Genomic DNA, 19,726 nt, shown 5'->3' on the forward strand with positions numbered 1-19,726 from the left:
AAAAGACGTAAGCCGGGTTTTTCGTACGAGCTTTCGCCGGCTCGCCTTTGCCACCAAGAGGAGTCGGCTGGCAGTTCGAATAATCTGGTTCGAAGCGCGTACATTTCGGTCGGGACGGGGAGGTGGTTTCGGATAAAGCGATTTCATAATATACAATGGTTTACTGTACCTGCAACAAAATTTTGTTGACTCGAAAACAGCGTGCGCCTCGTTGCAAGTAACAAACCCGATAAGGCTCGCTCAAGCGCGCTCGCCGATATCGCGAGAAAGCGCGACATGCTCCACCAATCAGCGATGAATAAAATATCCAAATCTGCGATTAGACAGATCCAAAGTTGTCTGTGATCAAAGCAGCAACAATTCATTTTATTACATGCACATCTTACCACATATAGAATCTCAGGCTTTGTACATCAACGATATTTGTGACCAAACAGAGCTAGAGCAATGCTAAGTTGGCACTCTTCGACATGTGACTATATATACGAAGTAAACAAGATAAAGTGTCGTCCCGTTGCGCGTTATCAAAAATATACAAATAAATGTCAGGCGTGTGCGTTGGCATAGGGCAACAGCACTGGGATTGTCAAATCAGATTGGCTGCACTTTTTGTGCGGTCCGAAAATACAATCCAGACTGACAGTTGCTTTCTACGGAACGAGTCGTTTCTTTTAAGTCGACTTGTAACAAACTTCGCAGCAACAAAAAACGACAACGAAAATCGCTCAATCAATCAATCAACATATAAAAATTCAATTTCTTGGCAGCATACGCTAATTTCAAGGTTGACACCACAGCCGCGCGCGTAACAGCAATTTCTTTACCACGGGGTCAGAACCAACTAACAAGGGTATTCCGAAGACAAAACTGCACATAAACTACTTCAACTGCACAGAACAGATCAGGTAAGGAAAGTATTATTTACAAAAATGAACCCATATAACTTTAGCAATGTCATGTATGCACTGCTCGGCAAGAGCAATCACAATACAGACCATGAACAACGAACACGCTACATTTTCTTCCATTTGTCGAGCACGGATTAACAATCGTTCGCTATATGGGGAGTTCGTTATTCGGCTGCGGTCGTTTTGCAAGGTAGAACGTCAAATACGAACTGATCAAAAGTGTTCGTTGCAGAACGTTAATAGGACGTTGGTCCTATTGACGTTTGATAATTTTACATGATGTTCTGGCGAATAAAATTACATCGCTACGGACATGCGAACTTCTTGCCATGCGACATTTATTGGGGGGCGCACATGTAGTCAGATTTTTGAATACTATTTCCCTATCTTTTTTTTTTTCTTCCCATTTTCGCGTGCTCCATGTTCGCTCATGATCTAGGCTTCCTTGTCGGCTCCGTCAAAAATGGTTCACGATGTGCGCGCAATTTATCGCACGTGTAAGGGAGGGGGATCGCCAGATGTCAAGAACCAGGTGGCACCACTAGAATACATGTAGGAACGAGACATTCGTTCTCGGCTGACCAGGCCGCCATTTATTTCGTGTTTTACTCTGAGTGTCGTTCGCAGGTCGTCGGTTATAACTATATACTTTGTTATAAGCGGTATCGTTGTAACTGGGACTGATTGTATCAAACTTCCTTCCCTGCTGGAATGTGTAATGCTGGATCAGACTAACGCGGTATTTGTGACAAACCGCCAAAATGTTCCGCAATTTTGGCGAAAGAAGATTGTCCGCGATCCGTTTTATGCATACAACGTACACCGTTTAGCTCAGCGGGTGAGTTGACCATATCTGCTTATTTACTATAAACAACACAACTGAATCCAGATGTGGCACTTTTCTAAAGGCAGACAGAACGGGCAAGTGTGAGCAAATGTTTTGTGACAAAACTCCTACAGAAAAAGCACCTCACTATTGGAAACGATGCCTGTTGTCTTTTGGTGGACATCGCTAGGACAAGAATGTTTTACAAATTGCACCGCAGGTGAATCGATGTCAGGATGGCATAGTGTTTGTTGTGCAAGGGGCACATTCGTTATTTCAGATTAGATGCTCCGTTTACATCAACTACTCAGCCTCCGAAGGTCAGGCTTGCTGCCTGGATTCGCTATAACACGCTATTGAGCCTTAGAATAAGCAGAACTACAGGGTGCTTTTTTTATCAGTTGCAGAATTTTTATAAAAAAGCAATGACAGCACCATAGATGTCGTTTTTGTTGTTGAATTCTACGGCCGGGCTGACATCAAGACAGTATGCAACTGCAAGATGACTAATTACCTAAAATTTATTAATTTAACTCTTTAATTAGGGGATATTGGGCAAAACCGGGATAGCAGTAGTTCAAAGCCATTTCACGTTCAAAAAATCCTGAAACACGCATCTGCGTTAAGATATCCATCCCCAAATTTTGATATGCAAATGAGCAAAAACTGAAAAAGCGCGCCAAGAAGCGCATTACCTTCGCCAATGGACTCTTATCTACGCAGGAAAGCGATTTATCTGGCCCTCACGTCGGCACCAACTCCAATCATCTCCATCGCTCTAAATCACGTGGCCCTCTGACGTGAAGTGAGGCTGTACCTCATGCGTTCCGGGCCGCCGCAGTTTCAGTTTCGGCTCATTTGCGTATCAAAATTAGGGGGTGGATATCTTCACGCACGTGCATGTTTCAGGATTTTTTAAACATAGAATGGCTTTCAACTAGGATGATCTCTCATTCTGATCTCCCGCTTTTGCCCAGAATCCCCTAATTAAAGAGTTCATTCCTTAATTTTAGGTAATTAGTCATCTTCTCGTTGCATACTTTCTTCGAGAGGATGTCAGCCCGGCAGGAGAACTCAACTGCAAAAATCACATCTATGCTGCTCTCATGGCATTTTTATAAACATTCTGTAATGGATAAAAAAAAACCTGTATATTGAACTCAATATAGTGTGACCCTTGCTGTGGAAAAGTTTGCTGTGCCCAGCAGCCTACCATAAGCTGGATTTTTATAAACAGTTTCCAGTACATATTATAACTGACTGGGGCTGCAATATAAAAATGGATTTCATAAGTACAATTATAGTAAATATATGTATGTATCTGTTACCAATTCAGGAATAAATAACGTAGTGCAACCAGCTTTGAGCTCATGCTGGACAGGAATGTATACGATAGCTCAAAATAGACTGCATATATAGACTCTTATGTCGCATAGCATGATATACATAAAACTACTAAGTGGAATACATGGCATATCTATGAAGTCCAAAAGACAGATATATCCTACAGTCGTGATTTTGTAAAATAGTTTTTGATGTACAGTTCATCATCATCAAGGGCAATAAATAGCATACAGTCATAACAAATATATATATATGTATGTATGTGTGCATATATGTAGTATATAAATATTTGCTTATATGTATAAGGAGGCAGAAGTTCACTTGAACATCTTTAAACAAAGTGCTGCTGTGTGAATGATATTTACATTAACATCATGCATTTGCAACACAGCATCAGAAATAGCTTATTCCATGTACGTAAATGTCAAACACTGATGATGAATGAAAAACAAAGCAGCACTGTTTCTATAAAACCCCGAAGCTATAAAAGGAAACAATAAAACGAAGTAACGTAGAATGCTTACTTTGCAGTCAGCAAGGTCTCATAATAATTATCATTTTACACATTTTAGAGGGCAAAGGTCAATCTTCACCAGTGCACATATTTTTAACATGTGCAGTATCGACAGACATTTAGCACTGCCAAAATGTGACACTTGCACAACTATCATTGGCATTCTAGATGTTGCTGACCCTTGTCAATTCATACAGCACAGACACATGTTCGAATGAGATAAATATGCTACACACCATTATAACAGTGAAGAGTAAACATCGATGCACACAACTACTAGTCATTTTTGTTGGCAGCATTCAGCAATTTGGTCATAAAGTAAATAGTCATTGCTACAGAAGAAGATATTGTCAGCACGCCCAGGCAGGTCCCAGTGTTGTTCTCTGCACTTTCGCCTCTACAACATGGAGATGCCTCTACAACACTGCACCAGTTGCCAACACCAATCATTGACTTTCTAATTAAAGATAAAAAAACGGTAAAAATTGTGGTGACAATAAGATATCCCATATAACCTAGTGTAACCACAGTGTACTTTAATTCTATACTAGTCTCACGTTATTCAAATGACGAAACCGACACTTACTTGTTCCGTGGTTGGCATGAAGCAACACACTTTCTTGTGTCCCGGAGCAGTAACAGATTGCAAGCACAAAAGAGGGTTTTAAAAACCCACAAACTTTCCTGAAAAGTTCACTACACACTCTCAGAAGGAGACATAGAAAGCCAAACGCTGCGCTCTTGTGCCAAAAACAAGAGCGTGCAACAGAACTCGGCCAAGTTATTTTTGACCTAGAACATTGTTCAGTGGGAGTTCTACAGCTTCATAAAACATAACAGTACATTACAAAAAAAATTGGCAGAATAACATAGCTGCTCTCCTTTGCCGCAAGAACATGGCGTTACACGGGCAAGGGTTTTTCATCACCACTTTGGTGTGCTTACACAACGCTAGGGGGTAAGACCGCTGCAGAGAAAACCAACATATCACACGATACTCTTACCTCCACACCGATCTTTGAGCTGCAGTTAATAAGCCTCAGTAGGGAAGGCATCGGTGGATTTTGGACTCTCGGGCGAGGCGTCGTCTGTGGCCTGGTAGGTGGCCCCCGAAATGTCCCCTCCGCCGAGGGTGCCCGGGGTCCCGCTGAACTGGGTGCCCCGAACGTGGGCATACAAACCCCAGGGCTGAAGCTCCGCCGAACCGAAGAGGATGAAGATTGCGCCTGAGACAATGAAAGTTCCAGACGACAGGTAGAATACTTTGCTCCACTGTCCTATGGTTTCCTGAAATGCATTCCCCAGCATTCCTCACTTCATGCACTTGTTACAAGGACCACAAGCAAATGACCATACATTGCCTTTGTTGAAGCATACACTCAATTGCTTTCGGTCAAAGTAAAAAAATACAGGGCCCAATCCAATGCAAAATATCTATCATAGCGTGAAGTTTTAGGGTTTTACCCAATTCTTCCCCGAATCTGCACCCCGAATAGAAGGTTACCTCTTCGGAGCGAAACCCGATTTTTACCCGGCAAATTGCCCCCACTGAGACTTCTATAGGAATGCATGCTAACTTGTTTGGCAGCAAATGCAGTTACATCACCATTTGTACCAAACCGGTACGGTTAGTCTCGTTTTACCACCCAAATTCGCATGAATTTAGAGCACATGTTACCCGATTTTTACCACCGAATTTAGAAAAAAATATTTCCCAAAAACCTCAGGCTCTAAATATCCAACCGGGCCCTCACTGCATGTCCATGTGATTGCGGACAGTGTCGAAGTACTGTATCTGACCGCATATAATTAGGGAGTGACTTTTTCGGGTTAAATGCCTTTCTCAGATTCGGGGGGTAAAAATCGGGCACTATTTTTAAATCTGTAATTCGGGGAGAAATCGGGCAATAATTGTGCCTTCGGGTGTTTTTGTTTCTCCTCTTGTCTATTAAGTCCTTTCCTAATCTCTTTTTTATGTTTTTTTTTTTTTTTTCGGGATCGTGATCTTCCAGCGGTAATCCCCGAAGGCACAGACAGTGTTGACACGCATGGGTGTATTGCTGGGGACGTAAGTGACCCATTCTTACATGTGTTACACGTGGCGACCTTTATTCGTCTTCAGTGGAAACGTCACTTGAGGATTTCATAGTGACTTGAATTCGGGGAGAAACCGGGTTTAACCCGAATTGGTCGGAGGTCAATTTGGGGGGGAATAACCGGGCGAATATAATGCGAAGCGACATGTTCACTGTCCCACGGGAGAAAAGCTACTGCGAGCCCGCGAATAGTGCAACGCAGGATTGTGGAATTACTGTGTGTGAATAGTAATTAAAATTGCAGACGCTGAGCAGAAGTGATCACCGATTCGAATCGGATGCGAACACTTTCCAGATGGTTTACTGAGCAAAAACACGTGACCACTCGCTGCTGTGCTGCTTAGATGTTTTCGATGTCGCTATCCTGACGAGGATCGTCAGGATCATCGAGTATCTGACGAGGATTGATCCTTGGATAAACTCCAGACTTCATATTACGAGAGGCTCTCCACGTAGACTCGCAGAAGAACAGCGATGTCCGTTGCTGATGCTGACGATGAATGTTCGACTTGTTCACGCCGAGTTTGTGGGATGCCGACACGTTATTCGAAGCCTCACCTTCCAATACATATTGCTCGCCTTTTTAGTGTTTGCAGCATTTTCGAGTCACTTTCGGTTTTGCCAATGCACCCACAAACACATATGAAAGAGCGACACACTTCCCTTTCACCCTCTCTCAGTACTTGCTCCATCATGTGACGCACCATTGTGGACAAATCACTGCTTAGCTGGGATGGGGAAATTGGAAATGCTGAGGGGGAGAGGCCTGTGATAGTGAGTGCGGCACCTAGGTACCACGTATAGCACAACCCTATTTTTAAGGGTTCATTTTCGAGGGAAAAAAGAAAGAACTTGCATTATATGCGGTCAAATACGATATATGGCATGGGCATGTCTAAAAGAAAACATCCAAACCTCCTCTTCAAGTGTATTAGGCATGTTCGTGTACAGCAGAACAGAGGGTTCCCAACAGAGGGTAAAAGGAGGAGTCAGCATTCCTTTTTAATAACTTGCAAATGAGCTACGTATTTATAAAGATCTATTATGAGACCCAGTGTTGTTCTGCACATCCTCGTTAAAACTGCAAAGCCCAAAGGACTGCAATTTGCAAGGACCCTTCACCGAGTACTTTCACGACGGGAACCCTTTCATTGTTTACGTACCACGAGGTAATTTAATAAGAATTTCAGTCATAAAATGCTGCACCGGGGCCACGAGATAAAAGCTTCTTACGTTACTATTGGTCAGGCTCCCTACTGCCAGTGGTGCTAGTATTCCGGCCAGGTTTGCAAATGCATTTGTCATCCCCATCAGGGTGCCTAAAGGAAAAATTTTAAAAAATAGTCCAAAGCTTTCAAAAATTGCAAACACTACAAAAACCGCAACCCACCAGCAAAATCTGGTGACATGTCGACGTGGGTGACCATGTACCCAGAAAAGGAGAATCCATTGATGCCCATCGCAATGGTGAAGAGCACCACGCTGAGCTTGGCATTGCAGCCAACGAATGAAACCGCAAACAGGCAAATGGCTGCTCCAAAGAATGCTAGAAAGAATACACCACTTAGATTTGAGCATCTCTGCTTAGCACAGCTGTAACACGCATGGCCCATTTTCACAAACCAATTCAAGATCGGTCTCATTCTTGAGTCTGTTCTCAAATATGTACTTCTGGCCAGAGCCGGTTGCATGAACCATTTGAGGGTAAAGTTAGACTAAATGCAGTCACAGATATCAACAAATACAATCAAAGACAAATTACCAATTACATATCAATACGAAGCAAGAACAATGCAATTTAACAGCTGGAGCAATAGAAACATACCAATTGAATTGCAAAACTTGCGTATAACGCTGACAGAAAATCGACCGCTACGACGTACACGATCGGCTAGGTATCCCGCTAACCAGCTCACGACGGCTTGCAACAGGTATGGAGTGGCAGACAAAAAGCCATTCTGTAATGCACAATATGATGCTCAACCTCTTATACAACATGCATTCACTGTGCTCAGCACAGTGAGCAAAACACAGAAACAAAACATTTCGACTGACAAGAAGGAGTAATTGCACACCATTGTGATTGGCAAGTGTTGAATGTTCTTGAGATAACTGGGCAGTTCCGTGAGCAAGGTGTAGGCACCCCAATTCTGACCAAAGTGGGCCAGCATCAGGGCCCAAAACGGCAGTGATGTGAGAACGGCTCTCCAGGGAATAGCAAGTGTCTGAAGACAGGAGAGGAACACAATTAATATCCGAGAGGAATTATAGGGTTTACACTTGGCACAGTAACCATCCTGACATGCTAAGTTGAAAGGGTTGAGAATCCACACGCAACCCACTAAATGTACAGATCCGCTTCATACGTTGTAGCCCACGGATTCCGCACACAATGTTCATCTAAAGGTTTTTTTAGCTGCTGTTTTTTTTTTAAACTGCGATTTTTCAGAGCCACCGTCAACGGTGGCACCGAACGGCGCTGAGAGACGTCGGCAGACACACGGTAAGTGATTTTTGAAATACCGTACCGAAGGTCGTTCCCCAGTGCGCGGCTCCCTTCGTTTACAACAGTATACATTGTCATGGAAAAGGAAAAGAATGCACTTCTTTTCTGCACGATAAAACAACACTCCAAAACGCGGGATCGCAGCAACACAGCGTTTTGATGTGCACGTGTAGTACACATTCAATGCAATTCAATTCAACCTTTTATTTTTGAGGTGCACATAAACGACCTGAATGGAAATGGATTTAGGAATGTATGGGAATGGAATATTATCTCTTCAAAACCTTGGAAATGCTTTCACAACCCCTTTAAGCCCCTCAAAAGTACACGTCCACACTTCGGGACAAGCGAAGTCCTACAGGTCAACCCGCAGACAAATCTAAAGACACCTGCGATTGGCTTAGGCAGGCGCGTGACGCTTCCAAGTCAATACGTAGTGCGCCCACGTGCTTCAAACTGTTGGTCGTACACTTATCGTGTTGCAAAAATACTAGAATACTTAGAGCAAAGTTGCATAAAATATTCGTAATTAACAAAGCATGTGAATATCATTTTCTTGCATGCCTCATTTTCAATGCATACAATGTCCACTGGTGGAGATACATATAACTGTGATGGTAGCGCTTACATTGTATTGGAGTGTAGTGTGTGTTTTTTCTGATCTTCTCACTACTGAATTTGCTTCCACAGCATGCTTACTTCTCGCTTATGCTCGTCGCCCTGATTTGTCTCGATGTAGATTCTTTCCTCCTGGCTAATTCTGGGATGTTCCTGGGGACTGTTGTGCACCAGGAGAGCCCAAAGCACGAACCATAAGATTCCTATGACACCTATGTAAAACAGAAGACTGAACGTTATGACTGGGCAGAAAGCCTATGCATCCGTCAGCAGTGGCAAAGGCTTTAAAGGGACAGCCTCGATCCGGAGAATAATTTTGTGATCAGATTTGCATTAGACTGTAAATTGTGTGTACATTCCAAATGCAGAATTTCATCCAGAAGAATGCTGTAGTTTTTGAGACAAACAAGAAATGTGAACAACATGTTCACGTTGGGTTTTGGTGTGACAGTGACGTAAGCGTGACCTGCTGTACCTTGACGGACATCACAAGGGTGTGTGAACGAGGCAAAGGTGACTGAGGTGAGGGAGGTTTTGAGGTACGCAAAACGTAAACAGCAGGCTTTATCTCGAATCTGCGACTTGACTGTTTGACAAACACCTGGAAGTGATTGCAAAGGATGACACGGCAATGAAAGTGCTGGCTATAAAATTCGATTATAATAGAGACTGAAGTTTTCGGGGAATTTTTTTTCTAAATTGGGGGGTGAAAGCCCAACAAATAAACATGTCCTCTAAATTCATGCGAATTTGGGTGGAATAACTTCCAGTATGCTAAATTCGGGGACAAATTGGGCTCAGTTACTCAAACTATACTGGTTTGGTACAAATGGTGATATAACTGCATTTGCTACCAAACAAGTTAGTGTGCATTCCTACAGACATCTCAGTGAAGGAAAATTTGCCAGGTAAAAATCAGGTTTCACCCTAAAGAGGCAACCTGCAATTCATTCATTCATTCATTTAGTTTATTTATTTTGTTCATACATAACATGAACGCCGAGTGTCCGGCAAAAAGCAGCCTAGCTGCTTGACTAAGGCCGGGCACCCGGTTGCAGTGCAGCAGTTGCAATAAGCTAAGAAAGAAAAACATACTATAAGGAACAGAATGTTGTACACATCAGGTCATCCATAATACATTGGCATCAACAACTTCAAAAACAACAACTAAACGAAACAGGTCATGAAAGTAACAACCAATAACGATCGTCTTGAGAGTCCCATTGATTTACACACTGGGTTCAGGGGTATCCTTCCAGCTAAAATGGTTTATTAGTTGCTTACCAAACACATAGAATGCTGCGGGCCAGCCTCCCAAGAAGTTGGAAGCACACAGGATGCCCGACAGAGGCATAGCAACCACCGTCCCGCAGAGTCCACCCGAGTAAATGATTGTCGAAAGGAGACTGCGTTCGTCTTTGGGAAGCCACCGGGCTATCATGGCGTGCATGGCAGGGAATGTTACACCCTGAAAGGGAAGAGTGAAAAATTTACTCTGGGCTCCCTGCATCCAGATAAACTGAAAGACAAGTCATTGTACTACACAACATTAGCAGTGCTGTACAAGTATTCGACAGATGAAGATATAATTATACGTCTGCCTCTGCAGAAACTGTTTCAGTACATGTGTATATGTACTAGTAGACATTTGGCTACCACTGCAGCTGAGACTTTTCAAAACTAAGCATCTTGTGCTGGCAGTAACAAAGCTGGTGTTAGCATGTTCTACCATCTTCTAAGCCCTCTAATTTTTCAGAACGTAAGTGGTGTTAGTGCAGGCCGGTGTAACGGTGCATGTGGGTGGGTGGCTGTGAGTCGTATGCATCTCTTTAGCATCATCATTGTTGTGCAGTGAGCTCAACAATATGAGCTCCAGGCCTTGATCTTGAACTCCTGCAGAATTAGGGTTCCGTGTCTTTGCGTAAAACCTGGTAAAACACGTTTTACCCCCCCCCCCCGATCTGCATAAACATCACCTGGCATAAAACCCAATAATGAACTTTGCAAAGTACCAATTCAGCCATCAATATGGGCACAGGAGAACACTGAGCATTGGACATTTGGCACGGTTGTTCCACATCTTATGTTAATCTAATGTGCGAGACGCGCTCATTGTTTAGTTTCTGCCCGATATCACCAGATTTCACCGTTTTACGGATCCTGAAACAAAAACAGATTTTTACGCCCCCAATTTTAAAAAAACAATGTAAATCCCCAAAACCCAGGATCCTACGCATAATGCACAATATTGCAATTTTTCAAGATGGTCCGTTTGAAAAGTCATGCAATGGCACATGCATGCCATTTTGGAACTCCAAAACAGGCTGGCTTTGTGGCCAAACGGGGGAAGTGACACATTCTGCTACGTGTCATACAGGGTACCTACAAGCAGAATATTGGGTGGGCCAGGTGTGCACGTACAAAAGAAAACAACCCAAGAGACTACTTACCTCTCCAAGACCCATAATGACTCGGAGCACCACAAAGGCGCCAAAGCTACTGAGAGCAGCCACTGGGGTGAGAAGGGTAAGGAGAGCCGTCACGAGGATGCCTCCTCCAAAGAGCCACTTGGCTCCCACTCGTTCCGCCAAGCGTCCACCGGGCACCTGAGTCAGTACGTAGCCGTAAAAGAAGGCGCCCAGGGCAATTCCCTGTCTGTATTCGTCCCACTCCAGAGGGCCATCCTACAATACACAGTGTGGGCAAAAGGTCAAGCAACACTGCAAATAAATTGTGTTGTCTATAGATAGAAACTCCTTACCTTCACACATAATAAACATACGTTGTCGTAACTCGACCACTGGTTGAGACAGTGGACTACGCTCAGGTGGTTGTCAGGATCGTCCATATCGCCCTCTTCCAACCCCCCCGAAGACCTGCCCCTGTGAGTGGTGACGAATTTGTCTGAACCGTATACGGACAACAACTAGGTTTCTTTCTCTCTTCTTTTCTCCTTTTTTTTTTCTTTTTCAATTGTGTAGCAAGTTGGTCGACCCTTCTTCTGTTTCTTGCAAACATAAATCTTGAAATTGCAGTGTGGTTATTTGTCAATGAAACAATGACTAGCTGGTGAAGTTGATGCATAATGCAACACTCAGAGACCAGGGAACATGAAGGGATAGACACAACATGAAGTCTGACCCTTCGTGTTCCCTAGTCTCAGAGTCTTACATTATGCGTGGGTATCTGCGTCTTGTAGAGAGGGTTCCAAATTCCTTTATCTAGTCAGATTACACATGCATTCAATTTCTATCAGCAGTACATTTTTTTCTTTTTTAATGCTTTACCAATGCATTTTGTATATTGTACATTTTTGCACCCTTCATTTGTCTCGTTACATCCTCTATCCACCTCGACAGTGTTACATATCCCATGCCACGCATGAAACAGGATAAGCAGACTGCAAAGTATGAGGACCTTACTTGAAGCTTTTCCTGCGTTATGTTCTTTATGTTGACAGTGCAGGCCTCTTCGAGCCTGGCCGAGCTGTTTGACTTGATGGCAGTGTGGTTGACCATGGCAACCAATGCAACGCTCAGGTTGACACGCAGGGCATACACGTTTACGAAACCAAGAAACCCTAGAAGGGCCAAGACGTGTCGCGTCTGGATGCCATCCACAACGTCTACAAAAGAGAGAGCCAACCAATAATGTAGCTGAATGGCACACCTTGCAACAACGCTCATGTTACATATTCAATAAAAATGCCGCATGTCGCTCGTATTCTTTCCAGCAGATGAGCTATAGTTTCCAGCTATATTTTACAGCGACAGGCTGGGCCATGCCAGATGATCCAAACAAGGTCGCTCGACCATCATCAATATTTCTTTTTACGAAATTGTGCACGTACGGGGCTTTGAGGGAAAAGTCGTTTGGAAGGCTGTGCGAAAAAAATTAAAAAAAAAAATTTCTTCAAAATTCAAAAGTGATAGAAAGGTTGCACCGAGTGCGAAAAGTGTGCCATATTTTTGCGTGTGCCATCGTTTGATTCATAACCGCTTGATTCTATAACCTTCCGAACGCGACCTTTATGTCATTGAAAATATTTCCTCACGCATATCAAATAATAGCTTTCTAGTTTCTTAGAAGCACATAATGGAAGTATTGTATAAATGAATCACATAATGGTGCTATTTTTATCTGGACCACCACATTTCAAAAACTCAGTTTAAAAATTGCCAAATTTGCGAAACTTTCATTTTCAGGTGTTGCTGGCTCAGGAGGTAGTGCCCAAACAAAAGAGAAACCTGTTTCATGTTCACCCAAAAGGGCATACAGTTTGAGACTGTGTTTATATTACAGACACATTCTAAAAAGAAGAGGGATAAGAAAGGGAAAAATTTTGAAAATCACGTCCTTTGCACATCCCACAAGAGAATGAGAGGGAAATTTTTCATGACGAAGGGAAAGGAGGGGAATTTTTCATGACGTGTACAGGGTAGACTGTCACACCTTCCAATTACATAAAAATCACATTTAGAAGGTTATTGAATTTAGAACGGAACAATTAATTTCAAAAAATGTAAGGCGCACTTCTCTCACTCTGCACAACCTTTCAAGCACTTTTAAATATTGAAGGAAATACATTTTGGACAGAGACCTTCGAAACTACAAATCTCTTAAAGCCCTGTACTTACACAATTTTGCAGAAAAATATCGGTGATGATCGAGCTACCTGTTCGGATCATTTAGCATGGAATGCCAGCTTTGTAGGGCTAACCTGCGTAGGTTAGTCCATGGTTTGATAGAGTAGTGCCATCACATCAGCAGACCATATTTGTGGCACACCAAAATTCTGTAACCGTCACGGTAACGACAGTGTAAATAACTAAACAACGTCTCAAAACACGAGAAGGGTTTCAATAAAAAGTTAGCATCATTGAAACTTGTTTGGCGCAATGCCCAAAAGATGCAGTCTCTCTCTCTGTCTTTTGTTTTCTTATACAGTCATGTTTCGCTTATCCAGAATTCGGGTATCCCAAAAACTCGTTATCTGCACTACATTACCTGGTACGAAACCGCTACCATTGGCTTTTGTCTCAGTTATCTGGAATTCATTATCAGTATTATTCATTCTGTATCTGAACAGCAAGTACGGGTACACATGTCCTAGACCACATGTTATGCTGATTCGCTTCTCCGGAAATGTGACAATGGCCTTTGTCATTGACACATGCTGTGTTTGCGTTGTTCTGGAAAAGGGTAACCTTTCATTGAGGTCTTCTGTAGCCTGCAGCTCCCTTTTCCTCAGAGGTCACTCCCTTTTGCCATGTATGGGTACACAGTAGAGATGGTAGTTTAGAAAAGGAAGACATGTCCTGTATTCATGGGACACAAGAAATTAATGTGTGAGTGTCCAGGATGCCCGAAAGCACCTTGTCTCTTCGTCTGGGCCAAAGGGCCATTGATTTGGAGAAGTCCACTACCTACGACGTCCTCCAGCAAAAAGAGAAAAACCTACATTTTGCAGGGTCCAGGATTTCCATGTTTGAGAAGCTCGAAGAAACACTTTTTCTTCCTGGCTCGGTGACATGAGAAGTAGACATGCTCATCGAGAACGCCAAGAGAGCTTCCGTCACACGTGTCAAAGGTGCCTATTAATTTCGAGGAGCCTACTTTGCACGACTTTTCAAGGTAGCGAATACCAGGGACGACCCTTTCCTTGTTTTCTTTCTTCTGGAGCAATAAAGAGGTCTCCTAAGTTTTTGGGTTTCCCTTGAAAGTTTGCTTGATTCGCTTATCTACAAATTCGTTACCTGGACAAAAAGGGACGACTCTTGAGGTGCCCGGATAAGCGAGACTTGACTGTAAATGTTGCGTGGCAGTCTTACTGGCTCAAAACAGTACTCTCAGAGTAACACAGACAATAACACAGAGGAGCACACTGTGGACAACTGGAGTTATCACCACAGAGTACATATCATTATCTGTTTATTATTGTTGGGAAAAGCCTACGGTGACAAAATTTTCCACAGCTTATTTACAAAGCGGTGTTCTAAGGTTCAAGACTCTCACATGCTGCTAGAAAAACTTTTTCTACTAACCCTATGAATGTTATCATTCTCATTGTGGTCTCTTAAACTGTTAATATTGTGAGATCCGCAAACATTCGTATCTAATCACTGGACAAGAGTGACATAAGGATTACAGAAGAGTAGAAAACATATAAAGATAACAAAGCTGTCCAACCAACAGCTGCGTTATTGATGTGATACGTTTGTTCCAGAACCGCATCAATTATCTAAAGCAAAATGGAAAGATATAATGCAATGTTCGCCGATCTGCAGTTGTGCGAAAAAGCCAAAAAGTCACAGGCGCCCGCACCATATGTTAGCGACATAGACAGCCTTGAAGCGAAGGCCGTTTTGTTGACACAGCGATACATTTTGCGATACATGCGGCGTTTTATTACCCACTGTATAAACTGATAAAGAAATCGCAGTAAGCAAAACGCGGCAACGACAGTGAATACAGGAATAATAAAGCGGCGCACGCATGTCAACTTAAAATGCGTCTGCTACCGATCAGCTGTACGTACGTGACGTCAAACCTACATCAGCCGCTGCAGTTGGTTAATCTAACCCTTGAGTTACTACTCCGGACAACAGCACGAGCGCGCTACAGCACTTCACGCACGAATGACTTGGGGACAGCCGGCACTCATGCAACAATATGGTCAACTGCACTTGATCGTTACGAATCGAATTTCCGATGCTGCTGCTGTTGCTGCGCTTGTCCAACCGGAAATTTTGCGGTAACGTTGTTATTGCAAAATGATAACGTGTCAATATCAGTAAAATATGTGAGAGGTCTCACCTTTCCATGACCGGCGCTTTCCGGACAGTAAGGTGTCGCTCGGTTCCTCAGTGCCCACGGACATACTGACAGGGGAAGTGATCAATAGCACAAGACAGTTTTTCCGAAATAACACACGCAGGGATTTAGTAAGTCTTATTGGGAGAACGGCTCACACCGTTGCCCAGACTGCAACTGGTGTGCCACAGACTTTCTCCACGGACTAAGTGAGCAGTCAATTTCTCCCAAGCTCCAATGCGCAAGACCGTATTGATCCTAGCATGTGACATCGGTCATACATGTGGTGGAGCTTAGTCAGAGACATAATGGTTTTATCTGGCAGGTCGTTCCACCGGTTTCACTTGTTGGACCGTGTGCTCTTTCGTCCCCACGACAGACAACAGAGTGACAATACTCTTCATACTGACTGCTTTTGTTCTCTGTTTGCCCCGGTCAAATGGTTTCAGGGGCAGACAGAACTCGTGACCGTCGTGACAGAAACAGAAGGCAGAAACAAACAAAACAAACCATGGCGGCGGCGCTCGCATCGCTACGATACTCATCACAATCGTAACTCGTGGCGCAAAAAAAAAAAGACATAACTAATAGTGTTTTATTAAATAACATCCAAATACTTTATGAATTAACTAAATTGCAGCTCCGTTACTTTCTTAGCAGGCTAGGTGGCATATGCTACCGCCCATGATACCGCCCGATGCAAACGGAAGGCCGTCATTCATCCTATAGTCAGTTTCGGTTTCGGAAAGCTCAAACTCACTATCACAATGGAAACGTTCTAAGGCTGGAACACAGAAGAAAGGACAGCACACACAGCCTCAAGTGAATAAGAACAATTAGAAAAGGAAGTCACTGAAAAGGATGGCTAGCTGCAGGACTCGAATCCAGATGATGTGGGGTCGAGTCCTGCAGCTGGCAAAGCCTTTCAGTGGCATCCGTCTTTATAATTTCATTATCACAGATATGGCTTACAGATACAACGCGCAGATGCCAACGGTTTATAATCAGACCCATGTAAGCCATACACTGTTTAGGTATTAAGGCTTTTACAGCTAGTGCTTTGATATCCACGGATACTCAAAATTCCTGCCCTGGAAATATTTTTGTTTTGGGGATAACTGCCTGAGTTTCAGTTTAAGACTTTATGTTCGTCAATTTGCCGAATAGCACAAAATGTTTTGATGCATGCATTTTTTTAGGCTTTGTGTGTTCTCCTGTGAGTTCTGTGCTACTTTAAATTAGCGAAATGATTTCTGTTTTCAACCTATCACACTTCAGAGGTCGACTATAGGTGAAAATGCTGAATTATTTGCTTACAGACTGTTGTACGATAACAGTGATCGATATTCGCGAGCGATTTCAGTCCCTTGTGGGATAACACGCCCTTTCTCGAGCCTTAACATATACCTATAACCTGCTCATTCGATCATTTCTCACTTTCCATATACCCTCATTGTCCTCGTATTGAGGTTCTGTGTTAGTGGTGCATAAAAACAACAGGGTACGATGGATGCTTGCAGTACCACCACCGGCTCACAGCAATTTTGGAGCCTATATAGTCATTCCAGACACGCATCAATCTCGCACCATCAACACTTTACTCCATTCAAGGGGTTACATGCTGGGGTAAGCTCTATAAGCTTTACTTAAGCAGGTATTTACCTTTCCTGCACAATTCCACAAGCTCGACAGGCCACGTTAAAGAGTACCCGATACAATTCCAAAAGTGGAATTAAGCAAGGTGTATATAGGAGAAACGTTTTTATTTCAATAAATATAAAATATATGCTTTGCACACAGAAAACATTATATGACATTCAAAAAATGATGCACCCCAGAACACCATTTTCCACTAGAGTTATTAGAAGTTAAGCACTTTTTAAAGATTGTCCTTGAACAATGGTGGCTCATGGTGAGGGTGTGCACCAACCAGTGGTACAACCAGATGGGCTGAACGTGAGATGGCATCGCATCAAAATTTTTTTTTTAAAATGCGGGTACAGGAGCTCTTCATTCCTCGCAACAAAAATGAAACACGGGAACACCTTTCCGAACGGGGGTTTGTCGCACCCGTATGCATCCTCCTATAAGCATACAGGAGCAGCACCGCTCCTGTCACACACAAGCCACCACTGTCCCTGAAACCATAACCACTTGCTCATTCACTGAGCAAGTGAAAGAAGAGAGTCGAAACTAATAGACGCACATTTCAAAGAAACACGCTCATCATTCCACTAATCAGAAACAGCTTAATCACAGTGCACAGACTTTTGCATCACACCGAAGAAAAATGTGTTTGCAGGAATTGTGTCACGAAAGGCAAATCAGAACTGCGGATTCAGTGCTTCCAGTATTTTTGGCAACAGCATTTTGACAAGCTTTATATCTGCTGGGTAATGTAACTGTGATGTGTAGTAATATGTACAAATTTTTTTTAATGATTCATTTGACTTCTAGTTTACGTTTTATTCTAAATTGGTCCATCTCTTTGTGTATGGTTGATAGAAATCTTCAACAAACGAAGGAGGAAAGACCGTGACTGATTTGTCTGACGAGCTCCTACAAAGTGTTGCATAATGTACTGCACCACTCAAACGATATACAGGAGCATACATGACATGCCGAGTAAATATTTAATGTGCAGCATTTTACATTAGAAGTTGCAATGCACGTTACAGATATCCTTGTACACATGTGTAAAGACACAGAGCTTAAAAAGGGGGCAGTTTTCAACTTTCAATGCCATCTTATGTCGACACATGAAAATACCTAGGGCTGTGTGGATACTCATTTTAAAACCGAAGCCAGTACAAATAGAATAGTGACATAACCAAACCGAATACACGTACAGCCAACGTACAGATATGCAGCATATATGCAGCACATGTACATGATATACGCATAGGGGTCCTTGTATGCAGCAGCCTCACTTTGCTGTAAGAATACCAGCTCTTGTGGCACTTTCAAGTTTACATGTGCAGCTTCGGAAATGTTTTAATATATTTGCTTTGAAAGAGATATTCTTTTGACTCAAAATTTAAATATACAATTCCGTATTTTATTCAGAATTTGAGTCAACTATACAGTTATTCGCCTCGGTATACAAAAAAAGTCTGAATATTCGCACAGCCCTAGAAATACGATAGTGTGCAAGCTCAAAACAGTTTGCACACGCTTTTTATTCACTGTGATCCAGGCGAATATGTTCTTTAGTATACCTTCTCAAAGCGTGCCCTAATATTACGTATGTACTCCCCAATGTACTAGACGGTAACTAAATATGATTCTAAATAGAGCTCTGTCATCTCAAGATTAAGTTATTCGACTACCTGGAAGAAATGTGGCACTCGGTTCAATCCGGAAAGAATACAAACTCGTGAGAAGAGCAATTCTACGATGAGTTGTATATACAACAGATTGCAGCGCAAATGCAAGGCAAATTTATACAGTAGTAACAGTACGATTGTCAGCGTGCTGGGAGGGGAATAAGATCCACAACACCGCATGAGGCCTACAGGAGTTCTCCATGTGCAAAGCTGTGGTGCACCTGTGTCACTTTCCACGACATACTTCGTGGAGATTGAAGAAGTGATGCAGAAGAGTTATGAGCACCGGTATGACACTGTTCCAAAAGCTTTTTGTATTCACAATTCTTACTGCAGAGCACTGTTCCCTTCCTTTCTGACACCTTAACAGGATAGTTGTGCTCGGTAAAACGCAAAAACATGATACACACACAGCAATGGCCGTATTTTAATATGCGCGTCTTATCCAAGAGAAAAAGCGGATGGGTGGCACATCGTAATTTTTTTTTTCTACGTTGAAGCGAGGAACAATATGTATGGTTTGACTTCTTCACATTGAATGCCTCACAGACAATCCGAGTGTCATTTTTTAACGTGTAACATGTAGTGAAACTGAACCGCTTCCCATTCATGCTGGTGCTATAGGGGTCAATGTAGAAACAAGTTTAGGGTCAATACTTTGCGAACCTTGTGTTTCTGGGGTTAAAGCTGGTGCAACACAGCCATTTCGGGCTTCCCAGAGTTGCATAATCCTAACTTCGGGTAAAAGCTGAAGAACCCGCCTGAGAACTGAACT

General features: G+C 42.8%; 1 protein-coding gene across 8 annotated transcripts in view; it reads right to left on the reverse strand.

The window, feature by feature from the left end:
* The window catches only part of LOC135394051 (sialin-like), a 136,964-nt gene extending 120,835 nt beyond the window's left edge, over positions 1-16,129 (reverse strand). For 4 of the 8 annotated variants that reach the window (XM_064624496.1, XM_064624499.1, XM_064624500.1 and 1 more), the window contains exons 1-11: positions 14,569-14,654; positions 14,274-14,488; positions 12,235-12,437; positions 11,263-11,496; positions 10,097-10,280; positions 8,894-9,024; positions 7,764-7,913; positions 7,514-7,646; positions 7,079-7,234; positions 6,922-7,007; positions 4,597-4,879 (exon numbers count right to left, since the gene is read on the reverse strand). In XM_064624496.1, coding sequence (XP_064480566.1) covers positions 4,622-4,879; positions 6,922-7,007; positions 7,079-7,234; positions 7,514-7,646; positions 7,764-7,913; positions 8,894-9,024; positions 10,097-10,280; positions 11,263-11,496; positions 12,235-12,437; positions 14,274-14,364 — 1,626 coding nt within the window. In that variant the 5' untranslated portion in view covers positions 14,365-14,488; positions 14,569-14,654 and the 3' untranslated portion in view covers positions 4,597-4,621. Of the gene's footprint in view, positions 1-3,027; positions 4,880-6,921; positions 7,008-7,078; positions 7,235-7,513; positions 7,647-7,763; positions 7,914-8,893; positions 9,025-10,096; positions 10,281-11,262; positions 11,497-12,234; positions 12,438-14,273; positions 14,489-14,568; positions 14,655-15,628 lie in introns of those variants that run through there. The other 4 variants (XM_064624502.1, XM_064624498.1, XM_064624497.1 and 1 more) reach the window with 4 other exon arrangements.
* Between the last annotated feature and the right edge of the window lie 3,597 nt (positions 16,130-19,726).

Source organism: Ornithodoros turicata, chromosome 5, assembly GCF_037126465.1.
Source record: "Ornithodoros turicata isolate Travis chromosome 5, ASM3712646v1, whole genome shotgun sequence".
Taxonomy (NCBI): domain Eukaryota; kingdom Metazoa; phylum Arthropoda; class Arachnida; order Ixodida; family Argasidae; genus Ornithodoros; species Ornithodoros turicata.